Source organism: Crocuta crocuta, unplaced genomic scaffold (genome assembly GCF_008692635.1).
Source record: "Crocuta crocuta isolate KB4526 unplaced genomic scaffold, BGI_CrCroc_1.0 scaffold77, whole genome shotgun sequence".
NCBI lineage: Eukaryota > Metazoa > Chordata > Mammalia > Carnivora > Hyaenidae > Crocuta > Crocuta crocuta.
The window spans coordinates 7278259-7301720 of NW_027532172.1; the positions used below are offsets into that span (position 1 = coordinate 7278259).

Genomic DNA, 23462 nt, shown 5'->3' on the forward strand with positions numbered 1-23462 from the left:
GGACGTAGATATATCAGAAACAAAGGAAGAGCTAGAGTAAGAGCTGAGGGTCTCAGATGCCCAGAAAGTGGAGAAGCTGATGGACTGGGGCATGGGAGAGGCCTCACTAGGAAGGGACAGACAAGTCAGGCCTCCAGGAGGAATAGGAGGCATTTGGGTGGAGATTGGGAATGGGCCTAGAGTGAAGCATTCAGTGTGGCTGAGGCACAGGAGGAGCTGGGGGGCAAGTGGGGTTGACAAGGGGGCAGGAACAGCCGGATCCTGGGACCCTGAGCATGGCTTAGGGCTGGGTCCTGCAGAGGACTTACTTGGGGAGGGGAGGTGCTGTTTGTAGGCAGGGGCATGGTCTGAGTGGTAGGCGCCGTGGCCACCACCACGCACATTTCTGATCAAGGGGCTGAGGAGGCATGGGGACCCAGTGATGGGTGGTGGTGTTGGAAAGGGAGGGAGAGAAGGCCAGTCCTGAGCTCCTGGGGAGGTAGGATCAGTCCAAGGAGTCATCAGCTCATTTATGTGTTCACTGTAAAAAATCATCTGTTACCTCCAACCCCACCTGAGCTCCCTAAGGGTAGCAGCCAGCACCCACCAGGCAGCATAGGAAGAATGCCATGTTGTGGGCAAGGTAGGGGAAGGCTCAGGGTGGCCTGGAGGGATGGGGACCAGAGAAGAGGACAGGCAGGTTCAGGGGGCCTGGATCATAGGCATGAACCCCCTGGTACCTGGCAGCCCAGCTGTGAATCTCTGCCATCAACAGGTATGTCCGGTTGGTCTAGCATCCTGTGCCTCAGTGTTCTCATCAGTTTAAGTAGGGATAATAAGTTTAAGGCATTAAGTAGGGATAATAATCCACCTGTCCCCCAGATGTGCCAGGCCCAGAGCTGGAGTGAAGGGCCTACCTGCCTCTTATTGGTCCCTGGGCCCCAGTAGGCAGCTCTTGGCGCCTCTTCCTATGTTTAGGAGAGACCACCAGGAGACATAGCACAGGTGCCTGAGTAGCCGTGGAGGACACACGAGCACTACCAACTGGTTTGGTCCCTGAGCGTTCCAGCATCCCTGGCATTGGAGGGTCTGAGTTTGGGAGGAACCCTGCCTCAGTCTACCTTCTGGCTTACTGTGACCCTCTGAGATGCTGGCCTGACCGTAATGGTGCAGGTATATCAAGCCTCAGTCCAAATCAACACAGCTGCCTGAATTGGTGAGGGTTACCTGGGTTTGAAACTGGGGGGCAGGGGCGCCTGGGTGGCTTAGTCGGTTAAGCGTCCGACTTTCGCTTGGGTCATGATCTCGCGGTTCGTGGGTTCGAGCCCCGCGTCAGGCTCTGTGCTGACTGCCAGCTCAGAGCCTGGAGCCTGTTTCAGTCTGTGACTCCCTCTCTCTCTGACCCTCCCCTGCTCACGCTGTCTCTCTCTCTCTCTCCTAGAAATAAATAAAAAACATTAAAAAAAATTAAAAAAAAAAAAAAAGAAACTGGGGGGCAGTGAGGCTTCCTTTCCCTCCTCCACATTCTGGGACCTTCCACCCTCAAGAAGAGACCTACTACCAGCTTCTCACCCCTCCACTCCTTTGGTACCTGGGTTCCTTCTGAGTTCTCCTGGTGGAAGAAGGGGCTTTTGTGGCTGTGACAGCCTAGTCCCCTATCCTAGGCTGATGGCTTCCTGGAAGACAAGGAACTCCCAGGAAGAGAACAAAGTCCCTTTCTTGTAGTGACTCTTCCAGGTCAATATTAAACTCTAAAAAGTATTGGAGTCAAGGGACTTCTTTGCCCGAGGGTCTCTCCAGAGTCTGGGCACATCCTTAGCCATCAAGGCAACACCAACTCTGGGGGGCATCACTTTAGAGCAGGCTGTCTGCCCATGGGTGACTCTACAGCTCCTCTGGGGAGGAGTGAGAGGTTCATATCTACAGCCTCTGTCCCAGCACCTAGGAGAGCTTCAAATGTTTGCTGAATGCTGGACAAAGGTTCCAGGCTCTTCTCCACAAAGCCCTAGGTGCCTCTCCAGTGTGTCTGGGCAATGCCCCCTCCCCCAAATTCATGTCTATCCTTGCTGGGGGTGGGCAGGTCATGGGGCTGGGGAGGTACTGCAGTTCTTACCTTGATGTTGTCCTGCCAGCGGTGGGCTTTCTGGAAGTTCTCTGCAGCGTCAGCCAATCTCTGAGGAACAGAGCACAGGGAGGTCAGAGGCTGAGGAAGACTCATGCCTAGCCCAAGCCTTCTCCGTCCCTAGTACTCCCTGGGGCCAGGCTGGCTCGGGGACTCCCTTGTCCCATCCTGCCAGACCCTCAGAGATTCCCTGGCCCCAGACCTTCTCCAGCTTGCTGTGTGGGCCCTTCCCCCATGCACAGCTGGGTTCACATGGGACAGGTGAAGCCTGCACAGTGACCTGAGTGGTATCTCCATGTGACATCTCCATGGGACTCCCTGTACTTTAGCCCAGTCACATTCCTGCCTACACGATGGCAGGGGACCCCTGGGACATAGTAGAACACAGGTCCTGTAGTCAAGCCCCATTGCCACTCGACTTCCAACAAACCAGTGTCACTCCAGTGCCAAGGGGAGGCCCTCCCTAGTCAAGGGTGAACCGCCACAAGTGACAGAGTGCCTTGCCGATGTGTCTTTGCCCCCAGCTTGCTCAGGGCCCAACAGGAGGTACACCTAGCACACCTCTGCCCACCCAGGTCCCCTACCACTGTCCCTGTCCTGGTTTCTTGAGCCCCTTCCCAGCATGGCTTTTTAAGCCTTCTGTCCATACAAGCCTGGCCCACCCTTTGGGGCTGGTTCCTATACTCTCCTCCATCATGGCCCCTGTGCCTGTAAGCACAGCTCTGTGTCCTTCTATCCCACATCCTGTTACCCACCATGCCTGGCACCAGACCATGCTCATGTGTGGAGATGTGGCAGGCCAGCCAGCCCTGTCCTCTCACAATCTAGAGGAGGAAACAGGCACAAAACTGAGTAGGACAACCGGAGCAGGCATAGCTGAAGTGCTTCTAGGAAGCTTAGCACTGTGGGAACTTAGGACGTCATAGAAGGCTTGCTGGGAGAGACATTGGTACCCTGCCCCCCTCAGGGCCTGAACCTCAGCTGCCCAGAGATTCTTATTTTGCACCTTCACGGATCTTGTCCCTCCAGGAACTCCTGGAGCTCCTGAAGATGCCCTCGGGGGCCTCCTGCAGAGCTGAGGGCAGTAAAGTCCTGTTAATCATACTGCCATGATTAACCATCATAAACCTTGGTAACTGCCAAGTTACCATGAATTGGTCACTTACTGCATGCCAAGCCTGCCACCAGGCTGGTGACACATCATGTGTACCTGCCACTGTTCATGTCTTCCTCAGATGAGGATACCTGGGCAGGGAGACAGTGAGCAGTTTTCCCAAGGTCACATAGTTGGGGTCAGGCTGGGGCTCTGAGTCTGGCCCTCACAACCATGTTTGTCCTTTTTTTTTTTTAATTAAAAAAAAATGTTTATTTATTTATTAACAATTTTAAATGTTTATTTGAGACAGAGCATGAGGGGGGAGGGGCAGAGAGAGAGGGAGACGCAGAATCCAAAGCAGGCTCCAGGCTCTGAGCTGTCAGCACAGAGCCCGATGCGGGGCTTGAACTCTCAAACAGTGAGATCATGACCTGAGCCAAATTTGGATGCTTAGCCCACTGAGTCACCCAGGTGCCCCTAAAAATGTTTATTTTTGAGAGAGAGAAACAGAGAGTATGAGCGAGGGAAAGGCAGAGTGAGAGGGAGACGCAGAATCTGAAGCAGGCTCCAGGCGCTGAGTTGTCAGCAGAGCCCAGAGTGGGGCTCGAACTCAGGAACTGTGAGATCATGACCTGAGGCGAAGTCGGACTCAACCAACTGAGCCCCCCAGGCGTCCCTCAACCACTTTTGTCTTGCCCAGCCCATGACCAAGGTCTGAAGGTACATTCCACGGGCCCAACATGCCCAGTGAGGGACAGGGCAACTCTTGTGGGGTAGGAGCTGTGGGGTCCTGCCCCCTGGCCTCTAGCCCTTACTCAGAAGGCCCTGGCCTCTTGGTATTTAGGACACATGCCCCTGTCCATCGGTCCAGGGCTGGTGTGGCATGTAGGTCTCAGTGGGGAGATACAAACAAAGCCTGCCAGCTCCCCATGAGGGAGAAATGAGGATCAGGACCTGGGGGACCAGTTTTTTTCCCTCCCAGCATGTAACAGTTGTGGTGGTAGAGTACGGCCTGCAGAGGTGTGGCCTCCATTCTCTGGGGCAGGATGCCACCTCTGGCAGGCTAGGCTGACCAGGGCCATCCTCACTCTCACTGGGCCTAGCTCCCCCTCTTCCTCAGGCCAAGAGCACTGAATGCCTGGAAAACTATTAGGCTAGGGATCTTGGGGATAGGGTAGGAAAGCCCCTCTTGAAGTCAAACCCCCTCACTTCACAATGCTGAGCCCCTTTTGGACTCTGATTCCCTCTCTTGCTACCCAACCTGTCTTCTTTTTAGGCTCCATCCTCTGCTCCCCTGCTCTGTGGTTCCTGCTTGGGGGCCCCTACCCCCATTACCCAGCTTCAGGGACCACAGGTCTCTCTACTCCTAGACACCTCCCGTATCTTGCTTTCAATCCCGGCCCCCCATGAGGTCCTGGATACCTTCCTAGGGTGACCCTCAGGCCCACTATAGCTCATACCGTCCCCTCTTGGAATGAGCCCATCTGTCTTGGAATCTCTGCCGCCTATATCTCATCCGTGTTATCACTCAAACCACCTACTGTTCCTCCCCAGCCCAGGCTCTGCCCTCCCTCAGGCTCCTGTGTCCTCTCTCGCCCTTTGTCATCTTTTCTCCAAATGTGGATCTGATCTTGTGGCTACCTCCTGCCCCTAAGCCCTTCAGCAGCCTCCCATTGCTCTGCATATAAAAGGCAAGGCTTTGGAAAGCAACTTGACAATAAACTATGAAAGGAAAAAAAAAAGGGCAAGGCTTTCTTTGATGGGTCCACTTGCACTCACTTCCATCCTGGGGCCTCTTCTCAGCCTAAACAACAAACACCTCTACCCTGACCCCAACTCCCAGGATGGATGAGGCCCCTGATTCACAAGTCTGCTGTGTTCTTTTGCAGAGGACATTACTATGTGACACACATGACACCACACTTGTAATTACTGTTAGCTGAGAATCTACTATGGTGCAAGCTTAGCACCTGGCCTGGATGAGAGGGTATAAGGCCTAGGGATAGCCCCTGGGGCCGCACCTTGAGGGGTGAGCCTTGGGCCATCACTTCACGGCCCCTTTCCTTACCCTGTGGCTTATGACCTTCCCAGGGACCCCAGACCTTTCTCAGAGTGGGCCTGAAGCCCAGGTGGGGCTCCACTGAGGCCACTGCCCTTCGTGGGGAATTAGGTGAGGGCAGGGGATGGGAATAACCAGAATCAGGCCTCTTGCCTCAGAAAAGCCACCGGGTTGATGGGGCAGCAAACACCAAACTGCACCAGTTGAAGTCTCAACTGGACTGCAGCCTTGAGAGGCTGCCCTCTCCTGTACCCACCTCCCATGCCAGCCAGCGGTGCCAGTTCCTTTACCCTCTCAGGGCTCAGCTCTATCCCTGGGCTTCACAGGCCCGAGGAATATGGGGGCTGCAGGCCCTCTGGTTCCCTAGCTGAGCAGCCAAGGTGAGGGAGATCTGGTGAGGGAGACCTTGGTGGGGGGTGTCTAGCCCCTAGCCTTCTTGAATTCATGGAGTCCCATGGGCTCGAAGGCCTGGGTCAGCCCGCTGACTCGTGAATAACGGAGTTGCAATAGCCACGGCGAAAGGATTACTTTTAATCCTCAGTAACGATCAAGCCATTATTATTTTTTCGGTGTTACAGATCAATCAGTCCATCCCCGGGTGCTGGACGTGTGGAAACTGCTAAACACACAGGCCCGGTGGCTCAGGAGGAAGGGCTGAGGCAGCAGAACGGGGAGTGGGGGGGTGGTATTGGAGTGGGCAAGCTCTCACTGCTGGAGGTCCCATCAGGTCTTGGGGGAGAGGAGAGAGGGCTGGGCCCACCAACCGACATGACTGTGGGGCTCCAAGCACATCAGAACCTGACTCCCAGAGCCTTAGAGCCCTGGCCTACGTTCAAATCCTGGCTTCCTTGACAAATATCATATGTTTGCACGTATAGGAGGATTAGGAGGAACTTGACGGAGGAACAAGGGGGAGAAGAAGGGCGGAAATGGTGGGGGAAAGGGAGAGAAGCAAACCATGAGAGACTCTTGAATACTGACAAAAACTGAGGACTGATGGATGTGGGGGGAGGGGGGGATGGGCATGGAGGAGGACACTTGTGGGGATGAGCACTGAGTGTTATGTGGAAACTAATTTGACAATAAACTATTAAAAAAAAAAAATCCTGGCTTCCTTGAGTAAGTGGCTTCCCTGGCTGGCCCTCAATTTCTTGTCTGTAAATTGGAGGCAGGAACTGTACCCACTCAGAGGGTGGATAGGTTCTTGGCAGTCCCCTTGCTACAACCCCTAGAAGCTGCCCAGAGGGTCCAGTCCCCTGGGGGCTTTTCTTGCTGGCTCCAAGCACTCAAGGCTCTTGGCCACCTCTGGGTCTTCCTCTGTTATCCACTCTTATTGTGTGAGATGTGCTCTACATCATCTCCGTCAGCCCTATCAGACTATCACCTCTCCTGGAAGCCTCCTTTTGCCTTCGCCCAGTCCCTGGGCTCCCCTCCCCTGTCAGGCACTCAGAGCCTCGGGCTCCCACCTCCACAGAGTCCACAGGAGTCAGCCGAGTCCAAGGCTGTCTGGAAGATACACCTGCAGCCCAGCCCCACCCTGTCCTAAGGTTCATTCTCCCAGCACATCCTTTCTACCTCTCCTGGGTCCTTATAACAAAGGCCTCTGAGCAGGCAGGATGGGGAAGGAAACTGAGACCCAGAGGTGAAGACAGAACCTCCCAAGACTCCCTGCAGGGCAGGCCCATAGCTTGGTCCCACGTCCAGGCTACTGCCTGTCTGGGGGAGATATGCTCCGTTCTCATCCCTCAGCCACCTGCAGCCTCTGGTCTGCTGCTACTAGGTCCTTGCACATTCTACCTCCACCTTGTGCGTCATCATGCAGACTCCTCAGGGGGTTCACCCTTGAGGTGTTAGCTTAGATATCATCCTCCTAACCACTCCCTGACCCTGCCAAGCCCCTATCTGTCCCCATCACATCTCATCTGCTTTCTTCCTTGAGCTCTGAGATTGGTAAGGGCTGTATCTGGCAGCTGTTTACAATAACCTGTCCCCTTGCACAGAGTAGGTGCACAATGAATGTCTGCTAACTTAAGACCAGAGTATCTCTGAACCTGGCTAGAGACCTGGGCTTGAGCCTGGCTCTGCCAGCCAGCTATGTGACCCCGGGTGTGTGATTCAACCTCTCTGAGCCTCTTTTCCTCATCACATTGTAGAGGGTTAGAGCTGCCTATGGGGGTAATGCTGCTGCAAAGTTGCTGATGGTGGCTTGCCTGGTCCGAGATGTCCCCATCGTGGCCAAGGCATTGGAAGGAACCATGGTGGGACTGCTGAGCAGGGCTGCTCCTGGCCAAGTCCATCAGAATAACAGTAGGCATTTCAGAGGCAATTAGCATAGAGTTTCACTTAACAATCAATTTCCCTCAGCTCTGGAAACTGTTCTTACAGGAAAAGGCAAGAAAGAGGAAGACTGGTGGTGTGCCGGGCTGGGACGAAGCTCACCTGAGGAGATACCTTCAAATTTCACTAAGTTAAATATCTTTCCATTGCTACAGAGCCAATGGCCACAGTGGGAACCATGGTGGGCCCCCCCTTGGAGGCCAAAAGCTTGAGGGTCCAGCCCCACTGCATGCTGGGAGGGGCAGGGCTTGGGCAAGACAAGGCTGGAGCCTCAGGCTTCTCCTTCCTCTTTGAGAGCCCACTCCTCCCCCACTGTGTGTGTGCCCCCCCCCCCCCCCCNCCTCTCACCCTATTGCTGGCCTAGCCTGAAAGGGTCTGGGAGCTACTGGATTTGTTTTGTGCAGCCCAGAGGGAAATATTGTACAGGGTGTTTGGTCTTAATTAGTTATAGCTACTCCTTCTTCCAGGAGGATACTGAAGGCTTAGGATAAAAGACACTGAACCCATGGGGAGCAGGATATTAAGATCTGGGCCACTGAGGGCTGAGCCCGGCAGAAGCTGTGATGGTGGGGTGGGGTGGAGGGCTCTGAGAAGAGGCTGGGGGCAGCAAAGTCCTAGCACCAAGTAGATGCCCTGGAAACACTGCCGGAGGGTGGCAAGGAAGGTAATGGTGATAGAAGAAATCAGACATGACCCCGGGAATCTACCTTGGGCCGGGGCCTCAGGGAAGACTGGGCCTCTTCTTCACCCTCCCCATTCCATCCCTGGCAAGACACTGGAGAGTTGGATTCTTCTGTCCCCCTGCCTTGTACAGGTGAGGGCACTGAGGCTCAGAGCATTAGTGCCACTACCCCAGACCCCTGGTGCGGAGTGGTAGAGGGGGCATCAACCCAGGTCTATCAGCAGCGCTGGGCTGTGAGCATCTCAGGGAAGGACCAGGTCTGGCCACATGAAGCCTGCTGCTTGGACTCAGATACCACCCCTCACCTCCCCAACCTGCCTCCAAGAGTGATTCCTTTGTCTTTTCCTCAGGAGAGTGGATCAGTAACTGGCCTCCCAGATGCTGCTCTGAGCCCACCCCCCAACCTTGGAGTCACTGGGCCCAGAGCCCGGGAGGGGGTAAGGACCAGGGTGTCCAACAGCCCCTGCTCAGCTGAGCACTGCCACCACTGCCACCCTGCTTCCCTCCCTGCCTGTGGGCCCTACGTTAGTTCTGTATTGTGCACTGATAGATACTAAATACAGATTTCCAATTTCCAGAGCTGTTATGGTCTAATGAGTAAATAATATACATATTTAAAACTGTCTAAAAACATATCTGCATAATTAAAATATCTGCATAATAATGAAGCAAGATGCAGCCTAGCAAGGAGGCGCCTGAGCCCCACATAGGGGTAGATGTGCAGGTGGGGTTGGGGATCATGGCCCTGTGGGTGTCTTCCTTCCTGCTACCTTGGCCTGAGTGGGCATTTGTCTTTCTGTCTACCAAGTGGGCACATCCACAGTCAGGAACCAGGAGACCCCAACTTGGCCACCTCCTTGCACAACTTGTGGCTTGGGAGAAGTGCATGTGTGGATGGACAGTGCCTGCTGCCCAAGTGACGGCTGCCTCAGTGACGCTTTCACTGCCACCATATGCAGCACATGATGTGCTCAGGGCTTTATAGGCACAGGCTCGCTCACCATGATGCCACAAGGGCAGGTTCTGTTCTGATCCCCCATTTTTCTGGGTTCTGAGGGGGTGGAGAAAAGCACACCAGCCTGGGCAGAGCGGGCTGTCCAGGGCCCATGACTTAGCAGATGGCAGTTGATGGAGATGCCCATGGCTTTGCCATCCTGTTAAGTGTACCGCTGACACCAGTGCTCCCTGGGCAGGACCACACTTGGCCTTGACTTCCCATCCTCTCTACCCCTTCCCTCCGAGTCCCTCCTTCTGTCCGTCCTGCATCTGTCCACACTGGACGCACCTGGCTCCTCTCCCATGACACATCTGACCCACCTTTTCTGTATTAACCAGACTTCCAGCTGAAAGATAAAAACAACCACCAAAATAATGAAAAACAAACACTCAAACCTCAGACTGAAACTCCAGCAACCAAAACTGCAGGGAAAATGACAAACACTCCTTGAAGCCCCGGGGTAAAGTTGTCATGTGAGGCCTGCGCTGTTGTTGGCAGCAACAGGCCTCCTGACCTTTTCCCTCACCAGCTGCATACACCCTCCACGAGTTGATAAAAAAATTAGTAAAATGGATTTTTTTTCCTAAAAAAAAAAAAAAGGTCAGAATACGTGTCCAGGAAAAATCTCATTTGAGTTGTATGTGGCTCCTCTGTGGAGAGGCACCTGCCTCACCCCCAGGCCCGGGCTTGCTTGCTCTCTTTGGGCATCTCAGGCTTGGTTATCGATTCCTGGGCCTCCTTGGTCCTGCCTACAAGGGCAGCTTGTGTTCCAATTTCCCAGGGAAAACAGGAATAAGTGAGGAGATGTGGCTGGAGAACCTAGTGTCCCAGAGGCCTGAATTTCAGACCAGACAAGATTTACCAGGACATCCTGTGTATCCAGGGAAGGTTGCTGTGTTGTATTTTGTGTGGGAGGACTTTTAAAAACTGGCCATTAAAAAAAAAAAAGCTTATTTATTTATTTTGAGGAGGGGGAGGGGCAGAGAGAGAGGGAGAGAGAGAATCCCAAGCAGGCCCCATGCTCAGTGTGGAGCCTGACACAGGGCTCAATTTCCTGACCATGAGATCACAACCTGAGCTGAAATCAAGAGTTGGATGCTTAACTGACTGAGCCACCCTGTTGCCCCCTAAACTGGACATTTTAACATCAGGAGTAAGAGGCCATGTAGGAAGAGTAGGAAGGAAAGGAGGTGATGTGGCACACTGGTGAGGACATCAGTTCAGCTGGCTTCACTGCTTTAGTTTTCATTTTTTCTTTTTCTTTTTTTTTTAAATTATTTTATAGTTTATTTACTTTTGAGACAGAGAGAGACAGAGCATGAGTGGGGCAGAGAGAGGGGGAGACACGGAATCCGAAACAGGCTCCAGGCTCCGAGCTGGCTGTCAGCACAGAGCCCGACGCGGGGCTCGAACCTACTAACTACGAGATCATGACCTGAGCCGAAGTTGGATGCTTAACCAATTGAGCCACCCAGGTGCCCCTCACTGCTTTAGTTTTCAAAGGGAACGAAATTCAGTATAGAAAGAGTTGGGTCCAATGTATCACAGGGCAGGATCCAAATGTGTCTACTGTGAACAGGGAAAGGGGCCTCTATGGCTGGACAGAACCCTCACAGAGGCCAGCTTGAATTTATAGAGCAGCTGGCAGGAACTATGGTTGAAGCCCACCCTCAGGAAATTTCAGCTCTGGTGGTGGACTGCTTCAGGAGGGGATGAATGTGGCCTCGGACAGCCTGGTGCTAAGGGCGATACCATGGGCCCAGTTCTTGGGGGCCTGCCCTGCCCAGTCCCTGCTGCTGCTCTTGGGTCCCCCGAGAGGCACCTGTGAGAGTTCCCCTGATGAGGAATGAGCCAATAGATCCAACACCCAGGTCAGAATTGGGTTGTGGCACTAGAGCCTAACCATCAGCAAGCACCTTGCCCCCGAGGAGATCGAGCCGAGGGCTGGGCCATGTGGACTCCCAGGCTGAAGGGGCTCCTTCCAAGATACTGCCCATCTCAGCACAATCTTCATGGGGCTCACATGGGTGAGAACCCACCAACCTAGCTGGCACCATCTTAGCCTCCAGCATGAAACCCACACATCTCCACAGGTGAGTCAGTCCCTGGTGAGCCAGGTGGAATTTCTCATAATTTTCCAGTTTTGTCAGGTTTCCTCCCTCTGAATGATGGTCCAGTGCAATCCGCCATATTTTTTTTTTAATGCCTTTAAAAAAACACACACAGAGAGTGCCAGATGAGGATGTCAGGCCCAGGGCTGTTGGCTACTCCCCACTGGAGGAGATGGGTGACATGTCATTTATCAATGTGTACCATAGGATATGTCGCCGACTCCTTTCCCTCATCAGGCCATATTCTGGAGACAATGTATGGGTGTGGGTATGTGTGCATGCCTGGATGTAACAATGGCCCTGTCACAGATGCTGGGAGGTCCGAGCTCCTAAGGCTTGGTGGCTCGCCCAGTGCATTATTTGGGAAGCATAACCTTCATTTCTTGGGACTTGTTTCTCACCTGTATAATGGGGACCAGAATCTTGCCTGGGCCCTCCCAGGGCCATGGGCATGGGGATGGAAAACAAGGTATGGACAAAGAGCAGGACTCTGAGAAGGATCCAGACTTACTCTGGGTATTGGAGATACAGCCCCAATTCCGAGATTGCCCCTTGCCTCAGCTCATCACAGGGACCTCCCAACTGCTCCACTACAACCTTGGATTCTCTGTTGGGCCTTCTGACCTTGGCTTGACCTGGCTTCATTTGAAGCTCATGCCAATAGACTGTCCCTTTCCTTAGCACTGCCTTTGTCCACTGGCCTCCAGAACCCTGCCTGGCCTTCAGTGCAACTCTGTCTCAGGCAGGAGCCGACGGCTTATCTGTATGTCCTACTCAACCAGCTCTACCAAACTGGGCCATCACTTCCTCAAGGTCATCCCTTGGAAACTGCTCCTCTCCAAAGCCCCCTACTCCCATCATCTCTCTTTCCCTTCTGACCAGACCTTTCCAGAACCACCCCCAACCCAACTTCAGACTCCTACGCAAGCTGCTTAGCGTAAGCTCATCCTTACCAGGCCCCCACATCTTCAGGCCTCCCGTTGACCCTTGCCCTTCCTGTTGTCACCTTTTACAGGGACCTGTGTGGCCTGGCCTTGCCAACCTTGTCACTCTTCCACCACGATGACCTTGAGCTCTTCCCTCTTGCCATGCTTAGGTTCCCTACCCTTGTTTGTGTTGTACCCTAGGCCTGGACTTCCCTTTACTCCCTGTCTCCTTCACCTGCTGCTCCTCATCCTTTAGGGGTCACTGCTCATTCACCTCCTCCAGGAAGTCTGGTGCTCCTGCCATGCTAACTTCCAGAATTCTCTGTGGTACCTCCATTACTCTTTTGTCTGATGCCTCACCATCCCCACCCCCACCCTCTGCTCCAATATGTGGTCTCCTAAGGGCAGGGACTTGATTCATGGATGTGTGTGGCCCCAGTGCTGGGGGAAGGCTTCCACCTTGGTCAGTGGGGTTAGGGGTAGATCAAGAAGTGCCCTTAGAGACCTGCTGTCTTAGAGGTCATGGGTTTCCCTGGGGATAGCAGAGACCAGGCCAGAAGCAGCATTGATGACAGAGCACAGGGATTCCAGATGTGGCAGAGGTAAAGGCATGGGTAGAGGGAGGCTGAGTATAGGCTCCACTGGGTACCCCATACAGAGGGGTCAAGGGGTTGCCTCAGGGGTATGAACTGAAGATGTCTGCTTTCCAGGACCCTGGCCTCACTCTGGAACTCATGAAAATGTCATCCACGATTCCCATCCAGCTGCTACCAAGTCAGTGATGGAATGGTTTGGAAGCAAAAGCCACTGAGGTTTTGCCAGAGTGAAAAGCTGGGGGTTGGTGATGACAGGCCCCTCATCTGGCCAGTTCAGCCAGGAGTTTGGTCCCCCTGCTCTGCCCCAGAACAGTGCATTCTCCTGACATGCTCTAACACCCTCCTCCAAGAAGTCTTCTCAGATGCCTTTAGGCCCCACCACAGCTCAGGGACAGGACATGGGAGGGTAGTGGTTCTAGTGGGAAGAGGTTGATATGACCTTCCCTCTTTCATGTCAATAAATGTTTATGAAGCACCTATTGTGCGCCTGATCTGTGCTAGGCTAGGTCAGTGGGCAGTACAGATGTGGCCCTGCTCTCATGCAGTGTGCTGTCCATAAGTTCTTCTTTATATCCCACCTATCTTCCCACTGTAATTCAGTCCCACTGTCAACACAGAACTTATTAGAGGCCTCTATGGTAGAGGTAGTTGCATGGGCTAGCAACTTCATTGGCAGAATTCAGAGGTGCTGGGAGACCTCTCTGTTATGAAATGTATTTCCATGTAAAAGCTGAGCCTGAGCGCCTCCTCCGCCACCCCACCCTTGCCCACCAACAAGAACAGAGGAGACTGAGCCCCTGCCTGTGAGGACAGCAGAGCCCAAGCCCCCACCCAGCCGCCATGCTCCCTTCCCATGATGTTATTTTTATACTTTTTCCTAAAACACAGCCTGAGCGGGCCCTTCTCGACTCTATTAACATTAGGAATCTAATCAGTAATCAGGCAGCTCATAATTTTCTGATTAGCTCTGATTAGGCCCAACCTCAGGGGGAGAGGGAGTGGGACAGTGAGAAGGGAGGTGGGGCTGGTGGGGCACCAGAATATGCCTGAGGGGTAATGGCTGGGCTAGGGGTGGAGGGCAGAGGGAAAGAGCCTTTCGCCCTATTGTCCTTTGTCCTGGTAGAAGGTATACAGTGGAATCTTGGGTTGCACTGGGTCAGAAAGGTTGCAGGGGTCAGAGAGCAGGGCTGTAGGAAAGGGGCCTCTGGTGCATCCTGCAGCAGGGACCCCAGGAAAGTTGGGCCTCGACTTTCAGAACTGTGGACAGAGGCAGGTGGGATTGGCAGGGTGGACCATAGGGGTGGGTTTGGGCATCTATATGGGTCCTACCCTGCCTATAGTCCCCTGGGTCACATCCCAGTAATGATCCCAGGAGTTGCCTTGAGTGATGGTGACAGTGACAGAATAGGCCTGCTCAGAGGGCTGCAATGTGTGACCTTCACATGGAGAACTGGGCCTGGCCACTGTTGCTGAGCAAACCATAAGTAGAAGTTGATGATCATCACCTTCAACGTAAAGACAATGAGGCTGAGGGTCTCACTGTACAGTGGGGGAACCAAGGCCTGGAGGGGCCACCTAGGTGATAGTGCCAGTTAGAGGCCAAGCCTGGATGTGTACTGAGGCATCCCTGGTCAGCCAATCCTTTCTTCTGTCTGAGACCTGTTTGTCATCTTCACACTACATGCACTGGATGGAACCTTGGTGCTGGCTAAAACAGACCTCCTAGACCTGAATGGAACTGGACCTCTGGCCTGTCCCTGGCTTTGGCTGACCATGAAGACTCCCTCCCCCCACTGCCATCATCTACTGGCCTCCCCAATAGGCCCAGACTCTTCTGAGCCACATCCTGGAGCCCTGGTTAGGTCACAGTCAGAGTAGGCCTACTCTTGCCCCTGGTCTGGATCACCTCTTGTTGGACACAACCATCCAGGTGACCTCTGATGAAATGCATGAGTCCTGTTGAAGGAGCCGTGCATAGCTAATGCCATGCAAATTGGCACAGAGGCAATCAGCCTGACTCTACAAGCTGCCCCACCGGCCGCAGGCTGGCTCATTGTCTTTTCTGTCAATTTGCATCTCATTACCCAGAAGGCTGTGCTCGCTAGAGGTTAAAAGAAAAAGAGAATCAAGCACCACTGCATCCTGCCTCCAGCTAGGGCACAGTCTACTTGTGGGACAGGACTGCCTGGTGGATTGTCCCATGAGGTACACTCCACAGGGAGCCTGACAGCCTTACCGCCCCCATCGCCACCACAATTACCCCTGCTGCCACCAGAGTGTTACTCCCATCACCATCATCACAGCTACCTCCATCATCACCACTGATCCCCACTTAACCACTGCCAACATTGTGCCATCACTCCTACCACTGTTACTCCATCTCTACTGCCAGTGTTCTCCTCATCAGTTGGCACCACCACCAATGTTACTCCCAAATAGTTGGGGAGAGGGACAGAGGCAAACCATGAGAAACTCTTTTTTTAAAAATTTTTAATTTAATTTTTTTTTATTTCATAATTTATTGTCAAGTTGGTTTCCATATAACACCCAGTGCTCATTCCAACAAGTGCCCTACTCCATGCCCATCACCCCCCCTTCCCCTCTCTCCCAACCCATGAGAGACTCTTGAATGCTGAGAACAAACTGAGGGCTAATGGGGGTGGGGGAGACAGGAAGAGGGGTGATGGGCATGGAGGAGGGCACTTGTTGGGATGAGCACTGGGTGTTATATGGAAACCAACTTGACAATAAACTATGAAAGAAAAATAATAAAATGGGACTTTTAATAGCCTCGACCTCATGATGCTGTGTGAGGATGATGGTAGACCATGAGAGGAGAATATTGAGCATACAGGACACACTGGAAGGTCACATAAAACCTGTGGGCAAGGAGTGTGGTTAGGTCAGGNGTGCCATCACTCCTACCACTGTTACTCCATCTCTACTGCCAGTGTTCTCCTCATCAGTTGGCACCACCACCAATGTTACTCCCAAATAGTTGGGGAGAGGGACAGAGGCAAACCATGAGAAACTCTTTTTTTTAAAATTTTTAATTTAATTTTTTTTATTTCATAGTTTATTGTCAAGTTGGTTTCCATATAACACCCAGTGCTCATTCCAACAAGTGCCCTACTCCATGCCCATCACCCCCCCTTCCCCTCTCTCCCAACCCATGAGAGACTCTTGAATGCTGAGAACAAACTGAGGGCTAATGGGGGGGGGGGAGACAGGAAGAGGGGTGATGGGCATGGAGGAGGGCACTTGTTGGGATGAGCACTGGGTGTTATATGGAAACCAACTTGACAATAAACTATGAAAGAAAAATAATAAAATGGGACTTTTAATAGCCTCGACCTCATGATGCTGTGTGAGGATGATGGTAGACCATGAGAGGAGAATATTGAGCATACAGGACACACTGGAAGGTCACATAAAACCTGTGGGCAAGGAGTGTGGTTAGGTCAGGTTGGGAAGGCTTCTGGGAAGAGGGAACAGCAGACTAAACTTGAGACAAGGTCAGATGGACAGAAGAAGGGAGGAGCCTGAGCAGAGCCAAGTTGTGGAGGTGGGAATGAGTGGGGTTCTCTCTGGGGAGAGGACAATCAAGACCAGAAAGGCTGATACAGGCCTTTGCTCCTCCTGAGCCTCCCCTCCCCAAGGGTGTTTGTGCTCACAGTGTGGCTGAGCTTCTTTCCTAGGACATCATGATTTGCACCATGGAGTCCAATCACTATTCCCATTCCACTGACAAGGGGGCCAAGGTGGAGAGATGAGCCTAAACCAGACAAAACAGGGACTTCCCTGCAGAGGCTACCCAGAAGAGTGGGAATTGGAGCCAGATCTTTCAATTCCGGCCATCACTCTGCTGGATGTGGATGCCTGAAACCCAGCCTCATTGCTGCCCACTAGCTTCGGTGGCAGCAGCATGGGCACCACCTGGGACACAAAGTTGGGCTCTGGCTGGCTCAGGGACAATGCTGGGGGCCAGGGAAGGGCCGACAGGCAGACAAAGGCCTGGAGGTGGAGGGTGGGGTGGTGGGCATAGCCTGGCTGCCAGGTGGAAACGCCCAGGGTAAAAGCTGCTCTGAATACTGGCTGCACCCTGCTGCTGCAATCAGCCTCGACACTTGGTTATTACGAGGAGTAAAGGCGGCCGGCGGGACAGCTGGAGACTTGGCGACAACATTTAAGGCGTTTGTCAGAGCCATGGGACACGGACTGCCAGGCGCTAATGGCTTCTGCTTGCTGCTGCCAAGTGAGAGGAGGGCGGGCAGGCGGAGGCGGCCTTGCTCCTGCCCGGGCCCCATGCCCACCTCATGCTATGCGGCTGCTCCACGACAGGTAGGGCCCACCTGGGCCCTCCAGATGCCTAGCAACGGCCGCAGAGCCACGGCACCAGCTGGAGAGGGTGGGGCAGGCAGCCATGCAGCACATGCCTGCATGTTTGGGAGGTTATTTTTCTCACCTCCATTCAGGCTGTAGCCCTCTCCCCTGGGATGAGGGTCTGGGAGTCTGTTCTCTGCCATGCCTTCTCCCAGGAAAGGGACCATCAATCCCAGCTGGCTAAGGCCACTCAGCCCCTGATCTCTTCAGCACTTCAGGCTGGACTTTGTGTGGGAGGGACACCTCTAGTGATGGACCCATGGTGGACTGAGATCCATCCTGACTGGGTCATTTCAGCTCTCCTGGCCCCAGTTCTCCTTCTTGTGAAATGGGAAAATGGCACCATCCACCCAGGGAGCCTGCATTAGTGAGAAAACAGGGGAATGATGAAGTGCTGGACATGGGACCCAATGGCACTTGGGCTTATTAGGAAGGACTGATGTCCCAGTCAGATGTCACCTGGGAGTTGGTGAGAGTGGCCCCCAGGGCTGCCTGAAGAAGATGACAGCCCCTGGAGGAAGGGCCAGAGCCAACTGCAGAGAAGGGCCAGGGGTTTTCCAGGGAGGAGAAACCTATGGCCAGGTGATCAGGTGGGGCTCTGAGTAAAAAAAATGTTCCTGAAATACACAGGTCCAGCAAGGAATTCCTGTGCCTGGAAGTGCATTTGCAGGACCCGGCTCAAGCACTGTCTGTGTTTCACATAGACTGATCACTCCTTGTGCCCCAGAGCTGTCCCTTACTCCCTAGAGCAGACCCTAGAAAGCAGGTCTCATTCCTACCCCATTCTGCAGATGAGGAAACTGAGGCTCAGATGTGATTGCTCAGTTTGTCTGCAGTCATAGCACTCTGAGAGCAGGGTGGGGTTTGTTCCCCCTCCTCCATTCACTGATTAATCCATAAGACACCCTGAGCCCCCTCTGAGACCCTGAGCCAGCTCTGAGGAGGAAGTGGGTCTTTGGCTGGCTATGAATCAGAGAGCATGGGATAGGGGCATACCAGGGGGCTGGGAGAAGGACCCAGTCTTCAGGATAAGACCTGGATGGGCCTGAGCTCAGCCTCAGCTTTACTTGTCATCCTGGGTGGCCCCAGGTTCTTGCCCACTTCCCCATCCCCCCAACCCTGGTTAAAGCTGGAGGAGGGAAGAGGAGTCCCTTAAGAAGGTGGGTAGTTGTGGGGCACCTGGGTGGCTCAGTTGGTTGTGTGTCTGACTCTTGGTTTTGGCTCGGGTCACGATCTCACAGTTCGTAGGTTCGAGCCCCAGGTTGGGCTCCGCATTGACAGTGAGGAGCCTGCCTGGGATTCTCTCTCTCTCTCCCCCCACCTCTCTCTGCCACTCCTCTGCTCTCTCAAAATAAACTTAAAAAAAAAAAAAAAGGTGGGAGTTGTGTACCCTTTCCAAGGTCACCCAGTGAGCTCTGGCCCCCAGGAGCCCTCCTCCTGAGGAGCCTCCAGCAATGCTGCCTGGGATATTCACGGCATAAGAGCTGGGGCTAGAGTGCTGCTGTGGGTTTGTATTCATCACCGTTGAGCCTAGTGACCCTCTGTGGGCAGCTGTGCTGGGCTCTGACTAGACTGGAGACTACTGCCTGAGATAAGGGGCAGAAGGTCAGGACCAGGCCTAGCCCCTAGAGAAACAGACTTCAAGTCTTAGGCTGGCTAGCTAGGCCCCAGGGTAATTCTTCCACACTCATCAAGGAAGAATCCTCCAAGAGCTATCCTCACCTCATTTCATAGGTGGAAAAACCAAAGCTCACCAAGAGTTGGGCCTTCCCCAGGGGGTATAAGCACAGAACTTGCTCACTGCCTTTGGATCTGCTTCCCTTTCCTAAACCTACAGTGGTGGGTATCTTTGGAGCAGAGAGGGTCTTCGTGCCCTAGTGCCAGTCTAGTCTCAGCTCACCAAGGTATTCAAAGGACTCTGTCTGCCGGATTCCCAGCTCACTGCTCACCCAAAGGGTTGGGCCCTGGCCATGAGGGCTTTCCCTTGCCAAGTGCTCTGGAGTCTTATGTTGCTCCCCTGCCTCCAGAGGCCCCCCTCCATGGAACTCCCTTATAGGAAAGGGGAGTAAGTGGGGCTCCTGTGATGAGGTCTTCTTGAGCCTTCACTGAAGGAAGTCTGCCAAGGAGGAGCATGGTAGGGGGGTTCTGTCTTTAGTAAGAGGTGGGCAATGAGGCCTCTTCCAGCTGGTTTTGTAGTCAACAGCTTTGCAACTGGGGGTGGAAGGTTTGGAGTTGGAGTGTGTCCAAGTGCATTCAAATATATATACATGTGTACATGCGTGTGAACATGGGAACACAGGTGCAGACATAAGAAATCATATGTATGTGAACACATGCACATGTGAGGATGGGAACATGTGTATACATGCATGCATGCCAACATGTGCTCAGGCACATTCACATAAGGCAGGTGAGTTCACACCTTGATGTTCTGGCCTCCCTTCCCAAGGCGCAGGTTGGGCTGGGCATCTTCCTGCTATGGCTGGGTGTGGGGTGGATCACTGAGCCCACAGCTCATGCCCACTCATGCCTGGCTAAATGGACCCTTCTGGCTACTACCTGCCTTGTTCCTGCTGAGTGGTCCCTCCTTAAATCTACCCTCAGTTTATTCATTGGTTTACCTTCCTCCCAGCACTCACTCCAGCCTATGATCACTTTGTTTTGTGTTATCTTTTCCCAACTAACACCATAGTATGGAATCTCTTCTTTCAACAAGTATGTTTGTGGCCTGTGCTGGGTGCTGGAGACAGGATGAATCAGACCCGGCCACACCATCACACAGTGCCCAGTGGAGGGAGGGGGCTTCCACTTGTCTTCATGCTCACCCCTCAACCCCACAGTCATGGTATAGCCAATACCAGGCTAGACACACATGCAGACCATGGAGATCAGGTGCACAGTCTCACATCAACTGCCCACCAGTTGATGGGGCCTTTGTGATTACAGTTATCATTCACGGGGCCCATTGTCAACACGTGACCAACACAACCATGGGGGTGAGGTTGATGCTACTGGTCCATTTTTCAGAAGAAAAGCAGGCAGGAGGAGGATCTGGGACCCAAACCTAAGTCTGTTTAGCTGCTGAGCCCAGGCCTGCAGTGCTGTAGCCTGCATCGGCCATACCTGCATGGCCAGCAATCCCGGCATTGCCAGCAACCCTTGACGATAGGCTGGGGAGGTGGGACCTCCTCGGGGTCACACCATAGCTCAGGTGTCAGGTCCTAAACTCTGTTTCTAGTAAAGGTGGGAGGTGCTGGGGGGCACCATCGTGAAAGTCCCCCCACCCCCCCAACACCATTCCATAGGAAGTAGGACTTGGCTTCCGTGAGGATTTGATCTAAATGTCTCATCTTCTCTGATTGGAACACAAAGCACTGGGTCTCCCTTTCTCCTTTGGCTACCAAGACGCTCAGAGTTGACCTAGAGACTCACCTAGACCAAACTCCTGGTCCACCAGGAACTGCTCACCGTGGCTCTTTTGTCTCCTCCTTGTTACTCATAGTCTACGTTTTACTATGTATGATTTTTGTGAAGGGATGCTCAAAACTTTGCTGAATGAACTAGTGAATAAACCAAATTAAACTATGCTCCCCATCCTACCCATGCTCTCCTTCTCTAAGAGGCAGCTAGACCCATGGGAAGGAAGAGTAGACAGGAGTCAGTCTGGAGGCCCCAGTGCTCTGTGGGGTGTCAGGCCAGTTGCTTACCCGTTTTAGTTTCCCCTTTCCTGTACCCGTCTTCACGCACTGGCCCCCACCAAGTCGGGCAGGGCAGGTTGCTCTGGGAGGCTAGACTGACTGGGGGTGGGCAGGGGGCCCTGCTCAGAGCCTCTGCCCCACCAACATGCAGGCCGGCATCTGGCAGGCACAGACATCTCCCTGGAAAACGAGACGCTTCTTATTGAGATAACGAATCGCTCCATTTAGATCCAAATTAACCTCCCCCAATTACCCCATTTTCTACCACATTTCACCAGATCGAAATCCCCTTCTGCTGGCAAAGTTCTGTGCCTCACCCCTCTTCCTTCCCAAAGCCAGGGCCTGGCCTTGTTCCTTTCAACAGCCTCAGAGGGGCCAGCAGTCACACCCTCCCCCGCACTGTGACCATGATTTTCTTTTCTTTCTTTCTTTTCTTTCTTTCCAGGGGGTGTGGTGGGAGTCGGGGGAATTGGAAGCTTGATGCAGCTGCTGCTCTGAGGAGTGAGAATTTTTATTTTATTTTTTTAGCTCATTCTTTGAAATAAGGATGCAATATGGGATCAATTTTTGATGACAGTGAAGTAAAAGGGGAAAATAGTAGCAATTTTCTCTTCTGAACATGCCCTATTTAATGGAAGGATGTCACGATGGTTTTATCCAGAGGAGAGAGAGGGCCTGGTTTCTAGGGACACATGGTCAATCAGAGATGCCTGGCAGGATCTCACCCTGGGGGTGGCTGGACATCCCCTCCCCAGCTTCCTAGTGCCCCCCTGGGCCCAGGACTTGGGGAGATGGAGACTGAGGCTACAGGGCTCCACATCACCTTCTGGAGCCTAGCCATTGTGGACCGAGATTCTGTCTCCCCTGACCTGGCACCAGGGTGGACCCTCCCCACCTTGCTCTGCTGCTCTCAGCCTGCATCACGATTCTAGATCTGGAACCCCAGGGACTCCAGTGTTAATTAGGGTTATAAAATCCTGCCCAGCTGCTGCTGCCGCCTTTGTGTTAGACCTAGGGCGCTGAGCTCTGGTTGGCCTGGTGCCGATGAGGGTGAAGAACCATAGCGGAGGCTGATGGGGGAGGGGACAGGACACCCCAGGATAAGAGAGTGAAGTGCTGAATCCTCAGCTGGCCAGGACTCGGATCAGGCATCCAGCCCCTTATCTTGGGGCTCAGGAAGGAAAGATGGGGTGATGAAGGGGGCATTGGTTGGGGAGTTTCTCAGGGACACTGCAGGAGGAATTATGTGTCCCCAGTACCAGCCTCTGCATCAGAGACAAATTGGAGTTAGACCTGGGCTGAGTGAGTCAGGAGGCCTTCAGACCCAGTCCTGTGGGAATCTTGGGACCCCAGCTGGGTTTCAGGAGGACTGGCCCTGCTTTGCTGCTCTAAGTTGCCCCAGGTGAGGTTAAGATCCTTGGGCTGGATGGACTGGGAAGCCAGGGGTCTGGCTGCCAGGGCCCCATCTTCACCAAGAAACCCACCCATTCACCATGGAGCCCCTGAAAGCTCGGGATACCCCTGGAGCAGCTGAGTGGCACCCTGGCCAGACTTGGTCCACCCTTCCTGAGGTCTAGTTCCCTCTGGCCATCTGTCTTCCAAGGCCTCCTTCACCTTGCAGTGCAGGGACCGGGGACAGAAATGAATTAGAGCCATACCTTGAAGGACTGAGCTGCTCAGCGGTGGGCATCTCATTCACAGACACGTGCAGTCACCCCAGGCAGCTTGTGACCCACAAACACAGCACACAGCACACCAAATCCCCACATGCTACCATGTGCATGGTCACAGAGCCCACGGTCATGGGGACACCCAGCCACCTTGGAAGCACGGCCCTTGCCTAGGTGCGGTTGTTACAATCGATGACTTTGGCTTCACAGTAAGAAAAACACTGGTCTCTCTGGAGCTTTTTTCCATCTACCACCCATGAGGCCACTATACACACAAGCAATCCCAGACCCTTCCAGAGTCCTCACTGGGAGGCCAAAACAGCACCAGCAAGAATAGGCCCTACTGCCTCCTCCAGGGCACGCCCTGCCCCCAAATATCCACAGATTCTAGGAGACAAGTGGAGAGGTGGCGGGCTGGGCCAGCATCGACAGATGCCGCCCCAAACTGCGCTCGCCACCTCCCTCTTCTTCTCGGCTGTGGCCGGGCCTCTGAAATAATTAGCAATTCTGCTCGACAAAACACTGGCCCGATGGGATAATAAACTCCAACATCTGTCAGAAGAGCGAGCTCCTATGGAATTGCCAAGAGAAACATTTTTCTCCTCATTCAATTCACATTTAAATCGAAAACAACCCCTCCAAGTCTGCGCCAGGCCGGCGGCACGGGGCTCCGGGAGCCCACAAGCTGTTCCCGGGCCTGCAAAGAGGCTCGGACGAGTGGTGATCACTCACTCAAATTAACAAATCATTTTATTTAGAAATGAAGAGAATTTGTAAGTGACGGATGGCTTGAGAGCCACTGAGGA

The 23462-nt window shown here is 53.4% G+C and overlaps 1 protein-coding gene across 4 annotated transcripts in view; it reads right to left on the reverse strand.

Moving 5' to 3' along the window:
- CACNA2D2 (calcium voltage-gated channel auxiliary subunit alpha2delta 2) overlaps positions 1 to 23462 on the reverse strand; it is a 115051-nt gene that overhangs the window by 28712 nt on the left and 62877 nt on the right. For all 4 annotated transcript variants that reach the window (XM_077776983.1, XM_077776982.1, XM_077776984.1 and 1 more), the window contains exon 3: positions 2093 to 2152. In XM_077776983.1, coding sequence (XP_077633109.1) covers positions 2093 to 2152 — 60 coding nt within the window. The remainder of the gene's footprint in view (positions 1 to 2092; positions 2153 to 23462) is intronic.